At 43.6% G+C, this 17,931-nt stretch overlaps 1 protein-coding gene across 7 annotated transcripts in view; it reads right to left on the bottom strand.

The window, feature by feature from the left end:
• Positions 1-17,931, bottom strand: part of NTM (neurotrimin) — a 958,823-nt gene that overhangs the window by 8,861 nt on the left and 932,031 nt on the right. For 4 of the 7 annotated variants that reach the window (XM_063671630.1, XM_054439513.2, XM_063671631.1 and 1 more), the window contains exons 6-7: positions 15,675-15,795; positions 11,242-11,393 (exon numbers count right to left, since the gene is read on the bottom strand). In XM_063671630.1, the coding sequence (XP_063527700.1) occupies positions 11,242-11,393; positions 15,675-15,795 (273 nt within the window). Of the gene's footprint in view, positions 1-8,313; positions 8,350-11,241; positions 11,394-15,674; positions 15,796-17,931 lie in introns of all 7 variants that reach the window. The other 3 variants (XM_054439510.2, XM_054439511.2, XM_063671633.1) reach the window with 1 other exon arrangement.

Below are 17,931 nucleotides of genomic sequence, written 5' to 3'. Positions count from 1 at the left end.
AGTATAACTTGGAGCGTATTTCCTGAGAAAATACATAGCTCTCTATTGTATCGAAGACTAGCAAAGGAGGCAGGGGAATGAACACATGAGTGCAGTAAATGAGCCCAGGTGCAAGGGCTGTTTTCTCTAAATAATTTCTCATTGTACAAGAGTCCAGCAGCTCTACTGAAGACTGTACTAATCCAACTGTCATAACGTTTTAGATATCCACAGTCGTCTTCGCTGACCCATTCTCCTACACCCAAGAAGGTTGCTGAGATGAGGGGTTGAGCACATCCAAAGAATCAGAGTAGCAAGTTGGCACAGAAAGCCTTCCAACCAGAGTCATCAGTTCACAGGAGAGAAGTGAGCAGCCCAGCTTTGTCTCAGCAGATGGGGGCTCCTTGCCACCCTGCTCAGCGATCAGGTAAAGTAACCTGTTTGCTTTCGTTTGTGTTTTTCGTTGGTTTTCCTGCAGTTGACTTTGCTATGGGATGGTGTTCTCTCTGTGAGTTGAGTACACCTTCTGTTAAATACTCTCTAGTTAAAAACTGCTACCTGAGTTTCAAAAGCTCCAATTTCCTCTGAGAATGAAGATCTCAGTGGTCAGAACTAGCTCAGTCCTTCTGAAAGGATAGCCATAGCAATGCATGTCCATGCTCCAGGCTCTCTCACGTCCCTGGTACTGTATGTTAGCCACTTGTTTTTTTATTTTTTATTATTATTTTACTTTAAGTTTTAGGGTACATGTGCACAACGTGCAGGTTTGTTACATATGTATACATGTGCCATGTTGTGTGCTGCACCCATTAACTGTCATTTAGCATTAGGTATATCTCCTAATGCTATCCCTCCCCCCTCCTCCAACCCCACAACAGTCCCCAGTGTGTGATGTTCCCCCTCCTGTGTCCATGTGTTCTCATTGTTCAATTCCCATCTATGAGTGAGAACACGCGGTGTTTGGTTTTTTGTCCTTGCCATAGTTTGCTGAGAATGATGGTTTCCAGTTTCATCCATGTCCCTACAAAGGACATGAACTCATCATTTTTTATGGCTGCATAGTATTCCATGGTGTATATGTGCCACATTTTCTTAATCCAGTCTATCGTTGTTGGACATTTAGGTTGGTTCCAAGTCTTTGCTATTGTGAATAGTGCCACAATAAACATACATGTGCATGTGTCTTTGTAGCAGCACGATTTATAATCCTTTGGGTATATACCCAGTAATGGGATGGCTGAGTCAAATGCTATTTCTAGTTCTAGATCCCTGAGGAATCACCACACTGACTTCCACAATGGTTGAACTAGTTTACAGTCCCACCAACAGTGTAAAAGTGTTCCTATTTCTCCACTTCCTCTCCAGCACCTGTTGATTCCTGACTTTTTAATGATCGCCATTTTAACTGGTGTGAGATGGTATCTCATTGTGGTTTTGATTTGCATTTCTCTGATGGCCAGTGATGATGAGCATTTTTTCATGTGTCTTTTGGCTGCATAAATGTCTTCTTTTGAGAAGTGTCTGTTCATATCCTTTGCCCACTTTTTGATGTGGTTGTTTTTTTCTTGTAAATTTGTTGGAGTTCATTGTAGATTCTGGATATTAGCCCTTTGTCAGATGAGTAGGTTGCAAAAATTTTCTCCCATTCTGTAGGTTGCCTGTTCACTCTGATGGTAGTTTCTTTTGCTGTGCAGAAGCTCTTTAGTTTAATGAGATCCCATTTGTCAATTTTGGCTTTTGTTGCCATTGCTTTTGGTGTTTTAGACATGAGGTCCTTGCCCATGCCTATGTCCTGAATGGTATTGCCTAGGTTTTCTTCTAGGGTTTTTATGGTTTTAGGTCTAACATGTAAGTCTTTAATCCATCTTGAATTAATTTTTGTATAAGGTGTAAGGAAGGGATCCAGTTTCAGCTTTCTACATATGGCTAGCCAGTTTTCCCAGCACCATTTATTAAATAGGGAATCCTTTCCCCATTGCTTGTTTTTGTCAGGTTTGTCAAAGATCAGATAGTTGTAGATATGCGGCATTATTTCTGAGGGCTCTGTTCTGTTCCATTGGTCTATATCTCTGTTTTGGTACTTGTACCATGCTGTTTTGGTTACTGTAGCCTTGTAGTATAGTTTGAAGCCAGGTAGCGTGATGCCTCCAGCTTTGTTCTTTTGGCTTAGGATTGACTTGGTGATGTGGGCTCTTTTTTGGTTCCATATGAAATTTAAAGTAGTTTTTTCCAATTCTGTGAAGAAAGTCATTGGTAGCTTGATGGGGAATGGCATTGAATCTATAAATTACTTTGGGCAGTATGGCCATTTTCACGATATTGATTCTTCTTACCCATGAGCATGGAATGTTCTTCCATTTGTTTGTATCCTCTTTTATTTCATTGAGCAGTGGTTTGTATTTCTCCTTGAAGAGGTCCTTCACTTCCCTTGTAAGTTGGATTCCTAGGTATTTTATTCTCTTTGAAGCAATTGTGAATGGGAGTTCACTCATGATTTGGCTCTCTGTTTGTCTGTTATTGGTGTATAAGAATGCTTGTGATTTTTGTACATTGATTTTGTATCCTGAGACTTTGCTGAAGTTGCTTATCAGCTTGAGGAGATTTTGGGCTGAGACAATGGGGTTTTCTAGATATACAATCATGTCATCTTCAAATAGGGACAATTTGATTTCCTCTTTTCCTAATTGAATACCCTTTATTTCCTTTTCCTGCCTGATTGCCCTGGCTAGAACTTCCAACACTATGTTGAATAGGAGTGGTGAGAGAGGGCATCCCTGTCTTGTGCCAGTTTTCAAAGGGAATGTTTCCAGTTTTTGCTCATTTAGTATGATATTGGCTGTGGGTTTGTCATAGATAGCTCTTACTATTTTGAGATATGTCCCATCAATACCTAATTTATTGAGAGTTTTTAGCATGAAGGGTTGTTGAATTTTGTCAAAGGCCTTTTCTGCATCTATTGAGATAATCATGTGGTTTTTGTCTTTGGTTCTGTTTATATGTTGGATTACATTTATTGATTTGTGTATGTTGAACCAGCCTTGCATCCCAGGGATGAAGCCCACTTGATCATGGTGGATAAACTTTTTGATGTGCTGCTGGATTCGGTTTGCCAGTATTTTATCGAGGATTTTTGCATTGATGTTCATCAAGGATATTGGTCTAAAATTATCTTTTTTGGTTGTGTCTCTGCCAGGCTTTGGTATCAGGATGATGCTGGCCTCATAAAATGAGTTAGGGAGGATTCCCTCTTTTTCTGTTGATTGGAATAGTTTCAGAAGGAACGGTACCAGATCCTCTTTGTAGTTCTGGTAGCATTCAGCTGTGAATCCATTCTGGCCCTGGGCTTTTTTTGGTTGGTAGGCTATTGATTACTGCCACAATTTCAGAAATTGTTATTAGTCTATCAAGGGATTCAACTTCTTCCTGGTTTAGTCTTGGGAGGGTGTATGTGTCCAGGAATGTATCCATTTCTTCTAGATTTTCTGCTTTATTTGTGTAGAGTTGTTTAGAGTATTCTCTGATGGTAGTTTGTATTTCTGTGGGATCAGTGGTGATATCCCCTTTATCACTTTTTATTGCATCTATTTGAGTCTTCTCTCTTTCCTTCTTTATTAGTCTTACTAGCCGTCTATCAACTTTGTTGATCTTTTCAAAAAACCAGCTCCTGGATTCATTAATTTCTTGAAGGGTTCTTTGTGTCTCTATTTCCTTCAGTTCTGCTCTGATCTTAGTTAGTTCTTGCCTTCTGCTAGCTTTTGAATGTGTTTGCTCTTGCTTCTCTAGTTCTTTTAATTGTGACGTTAGGGTGTCAATTTTAGATCTTTCCTGCTTTCTCTTGTGGGCATTTAGTGCTATAAATTTCCCTCTACACACTGCTTTGAATGTGTCCCAGAGATTCTGGTATGTTGTGTCTTTGTTCTCATTGGTTTCAAAGACCATCTTTATTTCTGCCTTCATTTCATTATTTACCCAGTAGTGATTCAGGAGCAGGTTGTTCAGTTTCCATGCAGTTGAGCGGTTTTGATTGAGTTTCTCAATCCTGAGTTCTAGTTTGATTGCACTGTGGTCTGAGGAACAGTTTGTTATAATTTCTGTTCTTTTACATTTGCTGAGGAGTGCTTTACTTCCAACTATGTGGTCAATTTTGGAATAGGTGTGGTGTGGTGCTTTAAAGAATGTATATTCTGCTGATTTGGGGTGGAGAGTTCTGTAGATGTCTATTAGGTCTGCTTGGTGCAGAGCTGAGTTCAATTCCTGGGTATCCTTGTTAACTTTCTGTCTCATTGATCTGTCTAATGTTGACAGTGGGGTGTTAAAGTCTCCCATTATTATTGTGTGGGAGTCTAAGTCTCTTTGTAGGTCACTAAGGACTTGCTTTATGAATCTGGGTGCTCCTGTATTGGGTGCATATATATTTAAGATAGTTAGCTCTTCTTGTTGAATTGATCCCTTTACCATTATGTAATGGCCTTCTTTGTCTCTTTTGATCTTTGTTGGTTTAAAGTCTGTTTTATCAGAGACTAGGATTGCAACCCCTGCCTTTTTTTGTTTTCCATTTGCTTGGTAGATCCTCCTCCGTCCCTTTATTTTGAGCCTATGTGTGTCTCTGCATGTGAGATGGGTTTCCTGAATACAGCACACTGGTGGGTCTTGAGTCTTTATCCAATTTGCCAGTCTGTGTCTTTTAATTGGAGCATTTAGCCCATTTACATTTAAAGTTAATATTGTTATGTGTGAATTTGATCCTGTCATTATGATGTTAGCTGGTTATTTTGCTCGTTAGTTGATGCAGTTTCTTCCTAGCCTCAATGGTCTTTACAATCTGGCATGTTTTTGCAGTGGCTGGTACCGGTTGTTCCTTTCCATGTTTAGTGCTTCCTTCAGGAGCTCTTTTAGGGCAGGCCTGCTGGTGACAAAATCTCTCAGCATTTGCTTGTCTGTAAAGTATTTCATTTCTCCTTCACTTATGAAGCTTAGTTTGGCTGGATGTGAAATTCTGGGTTGAAAATTCTTTTCTTTAAGAATGTTGAATATTGGCCCCCACTCTCTTCTGGCTTGTAGGGTTTCTGCTGAAGAGATCAGCTGTTAGTCTGATGGGCTTCCCTTTGTGGGTAACCCGACCTTTCTCTCTGGATGCCCTTAACATTTTTTCCTTCATTTCAACTTTGGTGAATCTGACAATTATGTGTCTTGGAGTTGCTCTTCTCGAGGAGTATCTTTGTGGTGTTCTCTGTATTTCCTGAATTTGAATTTTGGCCTGCCTTGCTAGATTGGGGAAGTTCTCCTGGATAATATTCTGCAGAGTGTTTTCCAACTTGGTTCCATTCTCCCTGTCACTTTCAGGTACACCAATCAGACGTAGATTTGGTCTTTTCACATAGTCCCATATTTCTTGGAGGCTTTGTTCATTTCTTTTTATTCTTTTTTCTCTAAACCTCTCTTCTTGCTTCATTTCATTCATTTCGTCTTCCATCACTGATACCCTTTCTTCCAGTTGATCGCATCGGCTACTGAGGCTTCTGCATTTGTCACGTAGCTCTCATGCCTTGGTTTTCAGCTCCATCAGGTCCTTTAAGGACTTCTCTGCATTGGTTATTCTAGTTATCCATTCGTCTAATTTTTTTTTCAAAGCTTTTAACTTCTTTGCCATTGGTTCGAATTTCCTCCTGTAGCTCGGAGTAGTTTGATTGTCTGAAGCCTTCTTCTCTCAACTCGTCAAAGTCATTCTCCATCCAGCTTTGTTCCATTGCTGGTGAGGAGCTGCATTCCTTTGGAGGAGGAGAGGCGCTCTGATTTGTAGAGTTTCCAGTTTTTCTGCTCTGTTATTTCCCCATCTTTGTGGTTTTATCTACCTTTGGTCTTTGATGATGCTGACATACTGATGGGTTTTTGATGTTGATGTCCTTTCTGTTTGTTAGTTTTCCTTCTAACAGACAGGACCCTCAGCTGCAGGTCTGTTGGAGTTTGCTAGAGGTCCACTCCAGACCCTCTTTGCCCGGCTATCAGCAGCGGAGGTTGCAGAACAGCGATATTGGTGAACCGCTGATGCTGCTGACTGATTGTTCCTCTGGAAGTTTTGTCTCAGAGGAGTACCCGGCTGATGTGAGGTGTCAGTCCGCCCCTACTGGGGGGATGTCTCCCAGTTAGGCTACTCAGGGGTCAGGGACCCACTTCAGGAGGCAGTCTGCCTGTTCTCAGATCTCAAGCTGCGTGCTGGGAGAACCACTACTCCCTTCAAAGCTATCAAAGAGGCACATTTAAGTCTGCAGAGGTTACTGCTATCTTTTTGTTTGTCTATGCCCTGCCCCCAGAGGTGGAGCCTGCAGAGGCAGGCAGGCAGGCCTCCTTGAGCTGTGGTGGGCTCCACCCAGTTTGAGCTTCCCAGCTACTTTGTTTACCTAATCAAACAACTAACTAACTTGGCAATGGTGGGCGCCCCTCCCCCAGCCCCGCTGCCACCTTGCAGTTTGATTTCGGACTGCTGTGCTAGCAATGAGTGAGACTCCGTGGGCATAGGACCCTCCGAGCCAGGTGCAGGATATAATCTCCTGGTATGCCGTTTTTTAAGCCCGTTGGAAAAGCGCAGTATTAGGGTGGGAGTGACCCGATTTTCCAGGTGCCGTCTGTCACCGCTTTCTTTGGCTAGGAAAGGGAATTCCCTGACCCCTTGTGCTTCCCAGGTGAGGCGATGCCTCACCCTGCTTCGGCTCGCACACGGTGTGCTGCACTCACTGTCCTGCACCTACTGTCTGGCACTCCCCAGTGAGATGAACCTGGTGCCTCAGTTGGAAATGCAGAAATCACCCGTCTTCTGCGTCACTCACACTGGGAGCTGTAGATTGGAGCTGTTCCTATTTGGCCATCTTGGCTCCTCAGCTGTTAGCCACTTTTCTACTGCTCTCTATTTTATGTCTGTGAATACGCTCACATGGAGGTTCAATAAACACAAGTTGAATCATAGGTTGAATCTGAATAAGTCTGTTGACTTCACTTTTTCTTTCTATTTCTTTGTTTCATTTTCTTGCTCGTGGCTCATTGCTGTGGTGCTGTACATCACTAAGGTGAGTAATGCAGCCCTCACTCTTTCCATGATAAAGGTCCTTTTTTTCATCTGTCATGCACCTTCCCATGTAATGCATTTCTTTTCATCTCCCCCTCCACCTCCAAAGTCTACAGCCATCCTCTGATGACAGTTTGCAAGGCCAGAATGTGAGGGGATGAACAGGGTGGTGTGGGGTGAGGTGGGGAGAGGAGGTCAGGGGATTGGGATGGAAGGTGGGAGAAGCATTCCCCTCCCTGGTGTCACAGCTGCCTTCCTGAAAGGCTACTGCTGTGGTCAGCACTGTCCTTAGGGTGACAACAGTGCACGCGACACACATTTTATTCCACTGCTTGCTTGGATGCTTAGTCATAGTCTTAATGAGTCACTCACTCTAGGCTAGTGAGAAAATTGGAAGGGATGTGCAAAGACAGGCAAGAGATGCAGGAGATATTTGCAGGGGAGGACTGGAAGTGGAAGAGGATGTAAAGGGACTGTGGAGAAGGGGCTGAGAAATGAGTGAAGGACCCCCCCCAATGATGTTCCACTGAGGGGCATCCTTGTCTTTCAGTTTATGCCTGGAGATTCAACATGCACCTCACAGTTTTCAAAGCCTTTGTAATATGCATTCCCCATTGACTGTTGGAACAACTCTGTAAGGTGGATAAGGTAGATCAACTGTATTGTAAAGAAGAGGAAATTGAGTCTAAATGAGGCTTAGTGAGTTACCCAAAACCAAAGAACTACTAGATGTCAGGCCCTAAACTAGACCCCAGTGGCACCCCTAAAAATCATTATGTATTGGCAACCACTCATGCAGTGCCATGCCTATCTACCTTCCTCCTTTGGAGAACCTTATGAGCCAGTTGATGCATTTGACAGAATATCTGAATTATCGTGTGCTTGGTGTCTGATTCTGCTGCTGAGGGGTCATCAATAAGACCCTTGTTATGAAAACTGCTCAGTCAGTTGAAGTAGTCTTCCTATGGGTCCCAGACTCACTCTCTACCCTTTGCCTTTGTGCTGATCTCTTGGCATTGAGAATTTAACGATACTTTTATTTCTTTCCCCTTCCCAGCCCTTTTGGGGGAGTGAGAGCAAGGGATGAGCAAAGCAAAGGGAGCTTGAAGTCCCCCTGGCTCCCAGTCACCTCCTTCAGTAGCCTTCCACATCCTCTAAGACACTTTACAGACAAGAGCTTCAGGTAATGCACAGCAGGGGAAAGGGAGTGGGGAAGGGGGGGCTCTGGGATAGAGGGAAGGGGAGACAAAACATAAAGCAAGGAAGATACTGACCTTGCAACAAAGTTGAGCTCGTAGGCTCATTTAGTTCTAAATCGGTTGAGGGACACACAGGAGAGAAAAATGAGAACAAACACATATATTATATACAGTGCTATATATTTGTCATATATAGTTTGTATACTGCCTTTCACAGACATTTCTGGGGGAATATATAAAAAAAAAAGGAAGACAGAAACCAAAGGCGGTAGGACAAGGTGCAGCAAGAGAAACGCTGACATGCTTTATCTTTCCATATTGAATGCCGTGGCTGGGAAGGCAGGGAGCTGGTTACACCATCCATTTTCTGGTGCAGTTGGATTCACTCTTAGCTCATGCTGAGCCAGGCTACCAACTGGATAACAAAGGACTAAAGAGACTTGTTTCCCACTTCCATCGTTTCATCTTAGGACACCAAGTCCAGAAATTTTTGCCCCTGGCACCATGGTAGAACAAGCTCCCCAGAGCACTGTAATTCAGGAGTGTGGGAGCAGAACTCTCAGAGGCCCCTGCAAACCCTGTCGCCTTAGAGATCAGGTGCTTGTGATGGGAAGGACTAACCTGCTCCCGTTTGGCTTAAGTATTCCCAGACTGCCGGACTATGGGCTCTTGCACCAGAATTCCTCACTTCTCAATGTCTAGGCCACTTGGAGAGAGTGTGCAGCTTATGCACAAGTTGGTGGCAAAATGATGATAATTTTGCTGCCTTTCTATAATGCCACAGGAGAATAAACTTCATCAAGAAGTTTGTATATTCACAAAAAGTACATGCTGCTTTCTAATGGCTTTTAATGGAAACTGACATGGAAAATCCCCTAACAAATTCATATTTGTCAAAAGACCTCATTGATGGTGAGCCTCAATAATGAACCTAGGAGCCACAATAACATCCGGACTATTGGCTGCAAATACTCATCTCACACAGGAATGGGGTTCGCGAGCTCCACAGAACTATGTTACCCAGGCAGCACTGCTAGCGATGGACTCCTCAGGAATGATCTCTCAACTGAAGCTAACAAATTAAATTGGTTTCTGATTGATTGAAACATCCTGCAAACTTTTTCTCCCCTAGAGATTTAGCATGTTAAGACTCTGGAACTTCTGGCGTTAAAGAACATCCCCACATGTACCCCACTCATCTTGGTGTGACCCACTCTTTCTAAACATATTTGAATACATACTATTACTTTTTCATGTCCTTTTTTAGAAAACCCTGGACTCCAGAGAGCCGGCAGTGGTAGAAACGTCCCAAAGGAAGCACAGGGCAGATGCTGATAGACCCATAGGGTGAGGGGTATGGGAAGTAGACATTGTAATTGCTACATGTGTGCTTGCTGAAAAGAGCATATTTACGACCTGCGCTTCACTGCTTTCCTTGTCATAAATGTCATCTATTCAACTCTTACGAGAACTGTTTGCTGCTTCTCCCTATTCTCATCCTGAGATGGCTTAAGGGGAAGAAGCCGGGGAAGTAGACAATCGTGATAAAGCCAATGGCTGAACCATTTCACGCAACCAAGTCAGGAGAGAGTAGGTCAAAGTCGGGGGAAGACTACCCCTGTGAGGATGAGGACTGCTGTGGGTGGACAGCAGGACTTGGGAGGGGTTAATGGGAAACTGAGGGGGAGCCTTAGATTTGCAAAGCAAGGGAAGGAGGGGTCTGTTCATTCCTAATCCTGGTCTCCCTTCATGCAGACAGACACCTGCCAAAAAGGCAAAAAGGCCTGACAAATGCGAGGGGCTCTTATGATCATCCCTGTGTGAGAGATGCCAGACACATCAATCACTCAAATCACAGCTCTGCCCATTCCGAGCCACTGGCTCGGGGATCAAGGGCGGCTTTCTCCTTCCCAGCCCTCTCGGATAAAGCTGGGCTTATGCAGGAGGATGTAATGGGCAAGCAGAGATCGTGTGGTGAAGCAGTGCAGGCTCGCGATTCGGAGCAAGCCACATATGCTATCACCAAGGGCACGTGGCTGGGCTATGGGATTATCCCAAAGTTCTCAGAATATAAGGAATTTGTGTTCTTGCAAATTGTCTGTCAAATGCCTCCCCTTACTTCCCCATCACATTCAAGAGTGCTTGTTAACATGAGGGATTGGGGAAACAGATTTGAAAAATCTCAAGCTCAAAGAACTTGATGGGGTATGAAGGGATTTGCCCAAAAGCCAACCGGAATTTAATCCTATGGCCTTTAGGGAGAATCTGCGTTCATCAAGGGATGGAGGGATGGAGCCATCATGAGAGGCCCAGAGCCCTGCCTGGTGGCACCATCAAGAAGGCAGGCTCATGTCTGCACAGCTCTCTGCCAGCAGGTCAGGCATCAGGGTTTACAAGGGAGCTCGCTCACTTTCTTCTGATATCAATACGGTAGCCAGATATGTGACGAAGGCGGGGTTCTTCACGTCCCAGCGACTGGAGACAGTTTCAGAAAAGGGAAAATTTTGCACTAAGCCTGTGAGCAAAGACTGAAATAGCAAACGTTCCCCTCTGAGTTCTTGACTATTTTACCCAATTATGATTCCCACAGTCAGTTTAGGAGCCGTCACTGAGAAAAAAAAAAATCAAATGTCATTTTTGGCATTCCAAAGTATTTTTTTCCTGTCTCTGGATCTTTTCCATTATAGAATGAAACATGAACATTCTTTTTCGTTTTCCTTTTCCCACTTCTGAGATCTACTTTTATACATGTACTATACATATACTACTTTGTATACATGTACACTGTCTCTCTGTCCCTGTCTCTCTTGTTCTTTCTCTTTGCCTCCTCCCTCTCTCTGTCTCCCTCTCTCCGTTTCTTTGTCTCTCTCCCTTTTTTTCTCCCTCTCCATGTCCACTGATACCCTGCTAACCTCTGACCCTGGCCTTGAGGGGCCCTCCCACCCAGCTCTCCCATTCTGCACCCTCTCCCCTCTTCTTGCCCAGCTCAGAGCACAGTCTCACCAAATAGCATGATGCTGGCATTGGTGTGGCCCAGTTTGTTGGAGGCCACGCAAGTGTAGTTCCCATAGTCATGTTCAGAGACATTGAAGAAGATGAGTTTTGAGAGGAAAGGTCTGTTTTCCACTTTCACCCCTTTCTTTCCTTCAATCAGTCTGAGAGAAACAAGAGACAAAAAAAAAGAAAACAAGATGATTATGTGTCCTCATAGGAAGATAGGAAGAAGATAGGCCCAGGGATTCATGATCTTGTCCTTGCCCCCCTTCTGACATCACTATTTGATCCACTCAACCGCACCAACCATAATGTAGTAGTAGTTCACACACAGTGAGTGACACGTGTTTCTTCATTTTCACATATGTGCCCAGGGGCACTCCTACCAGAACATCTGATCTCCCTACCCTCTCATCCTTGCTTTGTCGTCTGACAGCAACACCACAACAAATACCCCCTGCCAGCTGTGTGGCATTCAGAGCAATATGATTCACAAGTAGGTGCTCAAATTTGTGGACCTAATGTTGATGATGGTGATGATGACAACTACGCAAATGAAAAACTCCAACTTCTGAGAGGAAAGAAAAATGTTTTACGAGCACCTGGTAATCTAATTTCTCCTGAAGTACCAGAAGCACTGTATAGATAATACTTAATTTTTTGGCTATGAAGAGGAGAAAAATCATCATTTTCTCATCAGGGGACTCTGAAGGGCTTGGGAGGAGTGATCTGCCCAGACTATTACAGAGGATTAGTCTGGAGGGATTAGAGGTTCCTAAGAATATGTCCCTTTAGAGCCAGGACAGTCTCCCTGAGCTCCACAATGGCAACCTAGTAAGCCACGAGGACTTGCATTGGTCTAGGCGCCACTAAAGAAATGCCACAGGGAGTTAGTTGGGGGAAGTGAGGTATGCTTATTAGAACCATGGATTCTATTACCGGGCAGATAAAAGGGTAAGGAGAAAGCTACTATTGGAGTCAGCAGGCACGTGTCCTCCTTCTCAGGAAGTTGTAACAGCAATTCCTATGGCAATCATGGACACCACCTGCCTTCCTTTGCAAGACTCTGAAATGTCCATTTCTTAGAATGAGCTTTAAGCAAACCTTTTACTTTCCCTGAAACAATTGGTAATCCTTGCCCTGAAGCTGATTCTATGCTATGGGAAAGATGAATACTCTTGAGGCAAAAATCCCCTCTTGATGAAGGATCTCAGGGAATACGGACACAAAGCTAAGTTTCCTGTTTAGGGCCTGGCTGGAGCACAACTTGTAGCAAGCAGATAATAACATGGTGGGAGCATACTGGAACAGATTCAGGGGATATGCTTTGGGGCAAATGGATGCTATTGAGACAAACAGTACTCAAGGCAGAAAGAGAAGCCCATTAGACAATGATGAGGAAATGCTTTGTGGACTGCACAACAGTATCAGTATAACATATTTCTATGGAGTTAGACATAGATGACTCTTGCCCATCCCTGGGTCACAGTGTTTTTGGCATAGAGGGCAGCTGCTTTGTCATTATCTGAAGACCTGTCTCTGTGAGACTACAGAATAATTTTCTCCAGTCCTGCAACTTACAGTAACCTTGATCAGAAAAGAGAGGCAGGTTCTGGCTGGAGTTCTCACCCAACATCTGCCTCCAGGGAAGTCAGAAGATAGGTTGGACAGACTTGCCTTGCTTTTCATTATGTAGATGTTCCTCTGGGAGCCTTCCTCTCCAAAAGCTAGGGGCAATGAACTGGCCTGAGTCCACGACTTCATTAAAATGCTAGCACTGTCCAAATGGAATGAGGCATCCGGCTGTGCAGCCAGAGGCCACTTTTACATTTCCAGCTTGTTATGTACATATTGATCCTCTAGGGGGTGCTGTCCATACCACTCACTAGGAGGATTCTGTGAGCAAGTCAGGCTGATTGATCCCACTGGCCATTTTGACACCATTCCTCCACCATGGGGCGGAAGCTTTCCCATCATAACCAGACTGTGAATGAGATTTCAGCTCTGCAGTGGGGAGAGACTTAACTGAAAGCAGGCTCCTGCTTGACAGCTCTGAAATGTCTTTAGCTAAAAACAGCACAGGGGGCCAGCAGCACTTTGCAGGCTTTGCAGCTCTTGGGAGGACACGCTTTCCCCTTCCCTGTGCGGGCACACATCTCCTCCATCCCGCACGGCTTCCAGGCCTCAGTTTCTTACCAAAGCTGTGGGCTTTTCATTGGTCAATGCCCCTGTTGGATGGGTGGCCTTCTGTAGGTATAGCATTCCATTCCTCTTCCTTTGTTGGATAACACACACAATAGCATGCAGTTGAGTCATTCTAGCATGTGGCCAAAAGACTTCTCACCTAACTCTTGAGAAAACTGCCTGTCCTCACCACACAGTTTCCTTTAATCTGCCTTGGAAGTCTGCTCATCTCACCGAAAATGGGAGATGGGCTAGAGCTGGACTTCCCCCAGAGCAGACACAATATGCCTTGGGAGACCTACCTGGCAGACCCAACTTGCTGTGACCAGGACCTCAGAGGCAGGGATGCTGCAGCTGAGCTGGGTGCCAGGAGGAAAGACAGCCCTGTCTCATGCCAGCACACTGGAAATAAATAAATACATGTGCAGCGAAGGGAAAACTGACTAAACTAAATGGAAAGGGGAGAAAAGGAGACGCCATCAGAAGAACTGAAAGACAGAAACAAAGCTGCCTGAGCCAGGGGCCTCTGAAGACCGTCCCTGGCCCTGCCAGCCTGCTCTCTCCTCCTGGGTGAATGGTGGCAGGGACAGCTGTCCCTATTGTGACCAGAGATGCTGCACAAAGGACAGCTCTTTCATCCTTTTACTTGCCATTGGCCACTTTTGCTTTATTTTCCTCCAAGATTTTGCTTTCCCCTATATATTTTTTTTCTCTTTTTCTCCAATAAAGAATTGGAATAATAGGACACAGCTGATGACTTTTCATTAAGAAAGACCTAGACAATTGAAGATTTGGGAACTGACCCCACAGCTCAATAAGTTTTTGGTTTGGTTTGGTTCAATAATTAATTTTTATGCCTCAGTTTACTTCTTAGTACAATAAGAAGGTCGAAGAGGGAATGCATAAGTGAAAGAGAATTTCTAAGTAAGGAAACCATATTTATCAGAAAAACACACTCCATTCTGCTTGATTCTTCTTTCTTGGAAGAAGGGGAAAGCCAGCTCTATTTCTTCTTTTTCTTCATGAGTTTGTTTTTCCTCTTTGTGTCTTAGTTCTTTCATCTGTAAAATGGGCTAGATGAATATAATATACCTCACTAGAAGCTGCCAGAATGTGTCCTTAAACATTTTTTTTTAAAAAAGCAAAACACTGCATTTCGCTTGGGAGGATCATGATAAAACCCAGTGAATCTTAAAACTGATTGACATGGTTCTAAACAAAATTCAATTTTCGATCTAGAGACTAGAAAGAGTTTTGGTGTCTGACCGACCTCATAAGGAAAGAAAGCCAAGGCTGGCTGAAGATGTGCACACAGCGTGGGCGGCCATTCACTTGCTCCTGGCCTGTGGTTTCTCATGCTGCTCTCCTTCTCAGAATGCCCTCTTCATTGTTTTTCCTTCTCAGCCTCCTGGCCTCCCTCACTCCTTGCTCTTACTCCACCCCACATACACCTAAGGACTCTCTTGCATCCCCTACACCACCACTTCTTTTTAAATGAAAATGTTCTGAACATAGGCAGCTCTTGCCCATTTTCCATTGTTCATCCCCCTTAAAATGGCTCTTTGATAACAGCAATTGCCATGGTGCCTGGCTGTACTGAGCTACTGATCCCTGCACTGATATGCCATTTGATAACGCCTGGAAATGATCATCTTCAGTGACTCACAACAAATATCCCGAGGACGCTGTGACAATGGGAAGGAAGGGAATAGTCCCTTCTATTTTCTCCTACAGTAAAAGAACAACTTGGGCACAAAGGGAGGGCTAAATTGGGTCATGGACTCTTACACACCGCTACTGATAGTGTCTGGAACAGGAGGGGAGACCTGCTAGCTGCAGCTAACTTATTAGCCACTCCCAGGGCCCCAAGAGCCTTCCTAACTCCTTCACGCAAGCCTGAGAATGTGGTAAAAATAGCTTCAGGCAGAACACATTATGTTCTTGGCCTATAAAAAATTCACAGGCCTTACAATGCTCCTGGTGGCCTTTCCTTTCCGATTTTGCTTTCCTAAAAAAAGTTAGTTAGTTACCTTTCAGGTCTGTTGGTTGGCCAGTGATAATTCTACATGGTGACATTAAAAACGTAGCTGAAATCCATTAATGTTAAGAAAAGACTTCTTTGCACATCTGCCCCCTATAGAGATAAGTTCAGAAGAGGATTTTATAGAATTCATCTGCAACCATGTGGAATCAGGACCCTGGAAAAGTTTCTTGTGGAGATGGGGGTGGGGGTGGGATAGGAAAGAAGGAAGCTTTACCTTTTGTCATCCTTGTACCACTGGAATTCTGCTGAGGGGACTGCTGAGGCTTCACACTGCAGTGTCCCCTTTTGTCCCACGGGGACACCTGTACCCTTGGCTTCTGAAATGTATGGTGGATCTGCAAAAAGAAGATGTCTCATAGCCCTTTTTTTTTTTTTTTTTTGAGATGGAGTCTCGCTCTTGTGGCCCAGGCTGGAATGCAGTGGCATGATCTCGGCTCACTGCAGCTTCTGCCTTCCGGGTTCAAGCAATTCTCCTGCATCAGCTTCCCAAGTAATTGGGATTACAGGTGCACGGCACCATGCCTGGCTAATTTTTGTATTTTTAGCAGAGACGGGGTTTCACCATGTTGGCCAGGCTGGTCTCCAACTCCTGACCTCAGGTGATCTGCTCGCCTCAGCCTCCAAAAGTGCTGGCATTACAGGGCACTGCCCCTGACCTATAGCGTTTTAAAATGAAGAAGGCTGCTTCATTTGTCGATTTTGTTTCTCATTCTCTGCCCTGGCTCTGCTTACTTAGGAGGTAAAACTGCTACATAAATTGTACCAGAGAATAAAAACCTTTTTGATGCCGCTCTAAGAAAAAGCTGGGTCTTCCTTTCATGTACTGCTTTTGTTCTCCTCTGTACAGAGTTGAAATGACCATGTACTCACGCATTTTTTCTGTTTAAACTTTTTAACTTTCATAGGATGATGCCAGCCCATCAACCCTACACTCCACGGGTTGACGGTCAGCACCTTTAATCAGCCTTCTAGAATTTCTGCACACCAGGTTCTTGCCAAAAGTATATAACCTCGAACTATTCAATTCCCATCAAAAGCTCAGTTGCAAGAAATAATATTCAAGGAGAATCGCCTGAAGGATATACAGAGCAGTCATTCTTGGTATTCTAAAACAGATCCCTGAATCAAGCCAGAGCAGGTGACCAAGCTAGGCCTACGCACTTGGTTTGCATTCATTTGAAGCCTTTACCAAACTACCCTTCACATTCTACCAGTTTATACTACAGGGCATTATGAAAAACAGCCACAATAAACTGGCTATTCTATTTAATGCAGAAATATTGTACATGATGTTGCTGACTCTCTCTCAAAGTGCTCTATTTGTGGAGACCCTGAAGAGAATTTTCTCTAGGGTCTCAGTACCACGAAAAGTAGTGTTTCTCCCAAGCAACTAATTTGCTTTTATCTTATGGACAACATAAATCTTAAAGCAGGCGAAGTTTCCCTCTTTGCTTTAGCAAGGCTAAGCCAAATTCTGCACCTGCACCTAGCAGTCGTCTTGTGGTAATAGTTCATGTGCTGAGGTTTTCCTAGCTTTCACTCATTTTCCTAAGTGTATTTTTTCTTTGCTTCTGTTTCATTATGTTTTAAGTTCATCTTTATAAACTGTAAATCCTCTTAAGTCCCTTCGTAAAAACTTGTGATATGATTTTTAAAATGACAGCATTTTTATACCTATTGCCTTGCTTCTTAAACTGCTTTATATTGACTGGGTTCACACTGTAACACAAACCTAAATCTTAAAGATTGGATATTCTCCTAGATACAGTATCCTTCTCCTAACTCCACCCCACCCAAGTTTTGAAGGGAAGTCATCTCATTTGCCGATTTAGTTATTGAGTTCTATTGCTTCGTAAGTCTTCCTGGAATGTGCACAGCAGAGAAAACCTCCAGAATGTTGTAGGGAGCTAAGTCAAGGTACATAATGAGGAACCCAGAGGGAAAAGAATGAAAGGAGGTAGCAAATTCAAGTAGGATTGATGTCAGAGAGAATCTGGAAGGCTGAGAAAGGAGAATGAGGGGTCCACACAGCGCCTTCCAAACTTTTTGGATTCTGTATCTCTATCAGTAACAAGCAAATTTATTGTTACATCCTCTAAGATCTATATCATAGCTATTTGTATGTATACCATGCACATCTATAATTGTAAAATAATGAGATATAATAGACATACCATAAATAGAAGTTCTAAACTTCCTTCATACACTCTAGCACATGGTTTCTTGTCCCATTATGGAGATGTCTGGTCTAGACAGTGAGAGGCTCCAGCACAACTGTATTGTGTGAGTAAATTATGGGAAAATTTTGGATTTGAAGACATGTTTAAAAAATTATGAGTTGAATGCCATTTAATGATCTGCCAGCCATGCAAGTCAAGTTTGGCATTATACTCAGTTACTTTCGCTACTTTTTCTTTCAACGTGACACTGTGACACCTTGAAGTGTCAAAAACTAGAGTTTGAAATGTTTG

The sequence above is a fragment of the Pongo pygmaeus genome, chromosome 9 (genome assembly GCF_028885625.2).
Source record: "Pongo pygmaeus isolate AG05252 chromosome 9, NHGRI_mPonPyg2-v2.0_pri, whole genome shotgun sequence".
NCBI lineage: Eukaryota > Metazoa > Chordata > Mammalia > Primates > Hominidae > Pongo > Pongo pygmaeus.
This window is presented reverse-complemented; position numbering and strand designations above follow the sequence as displayed.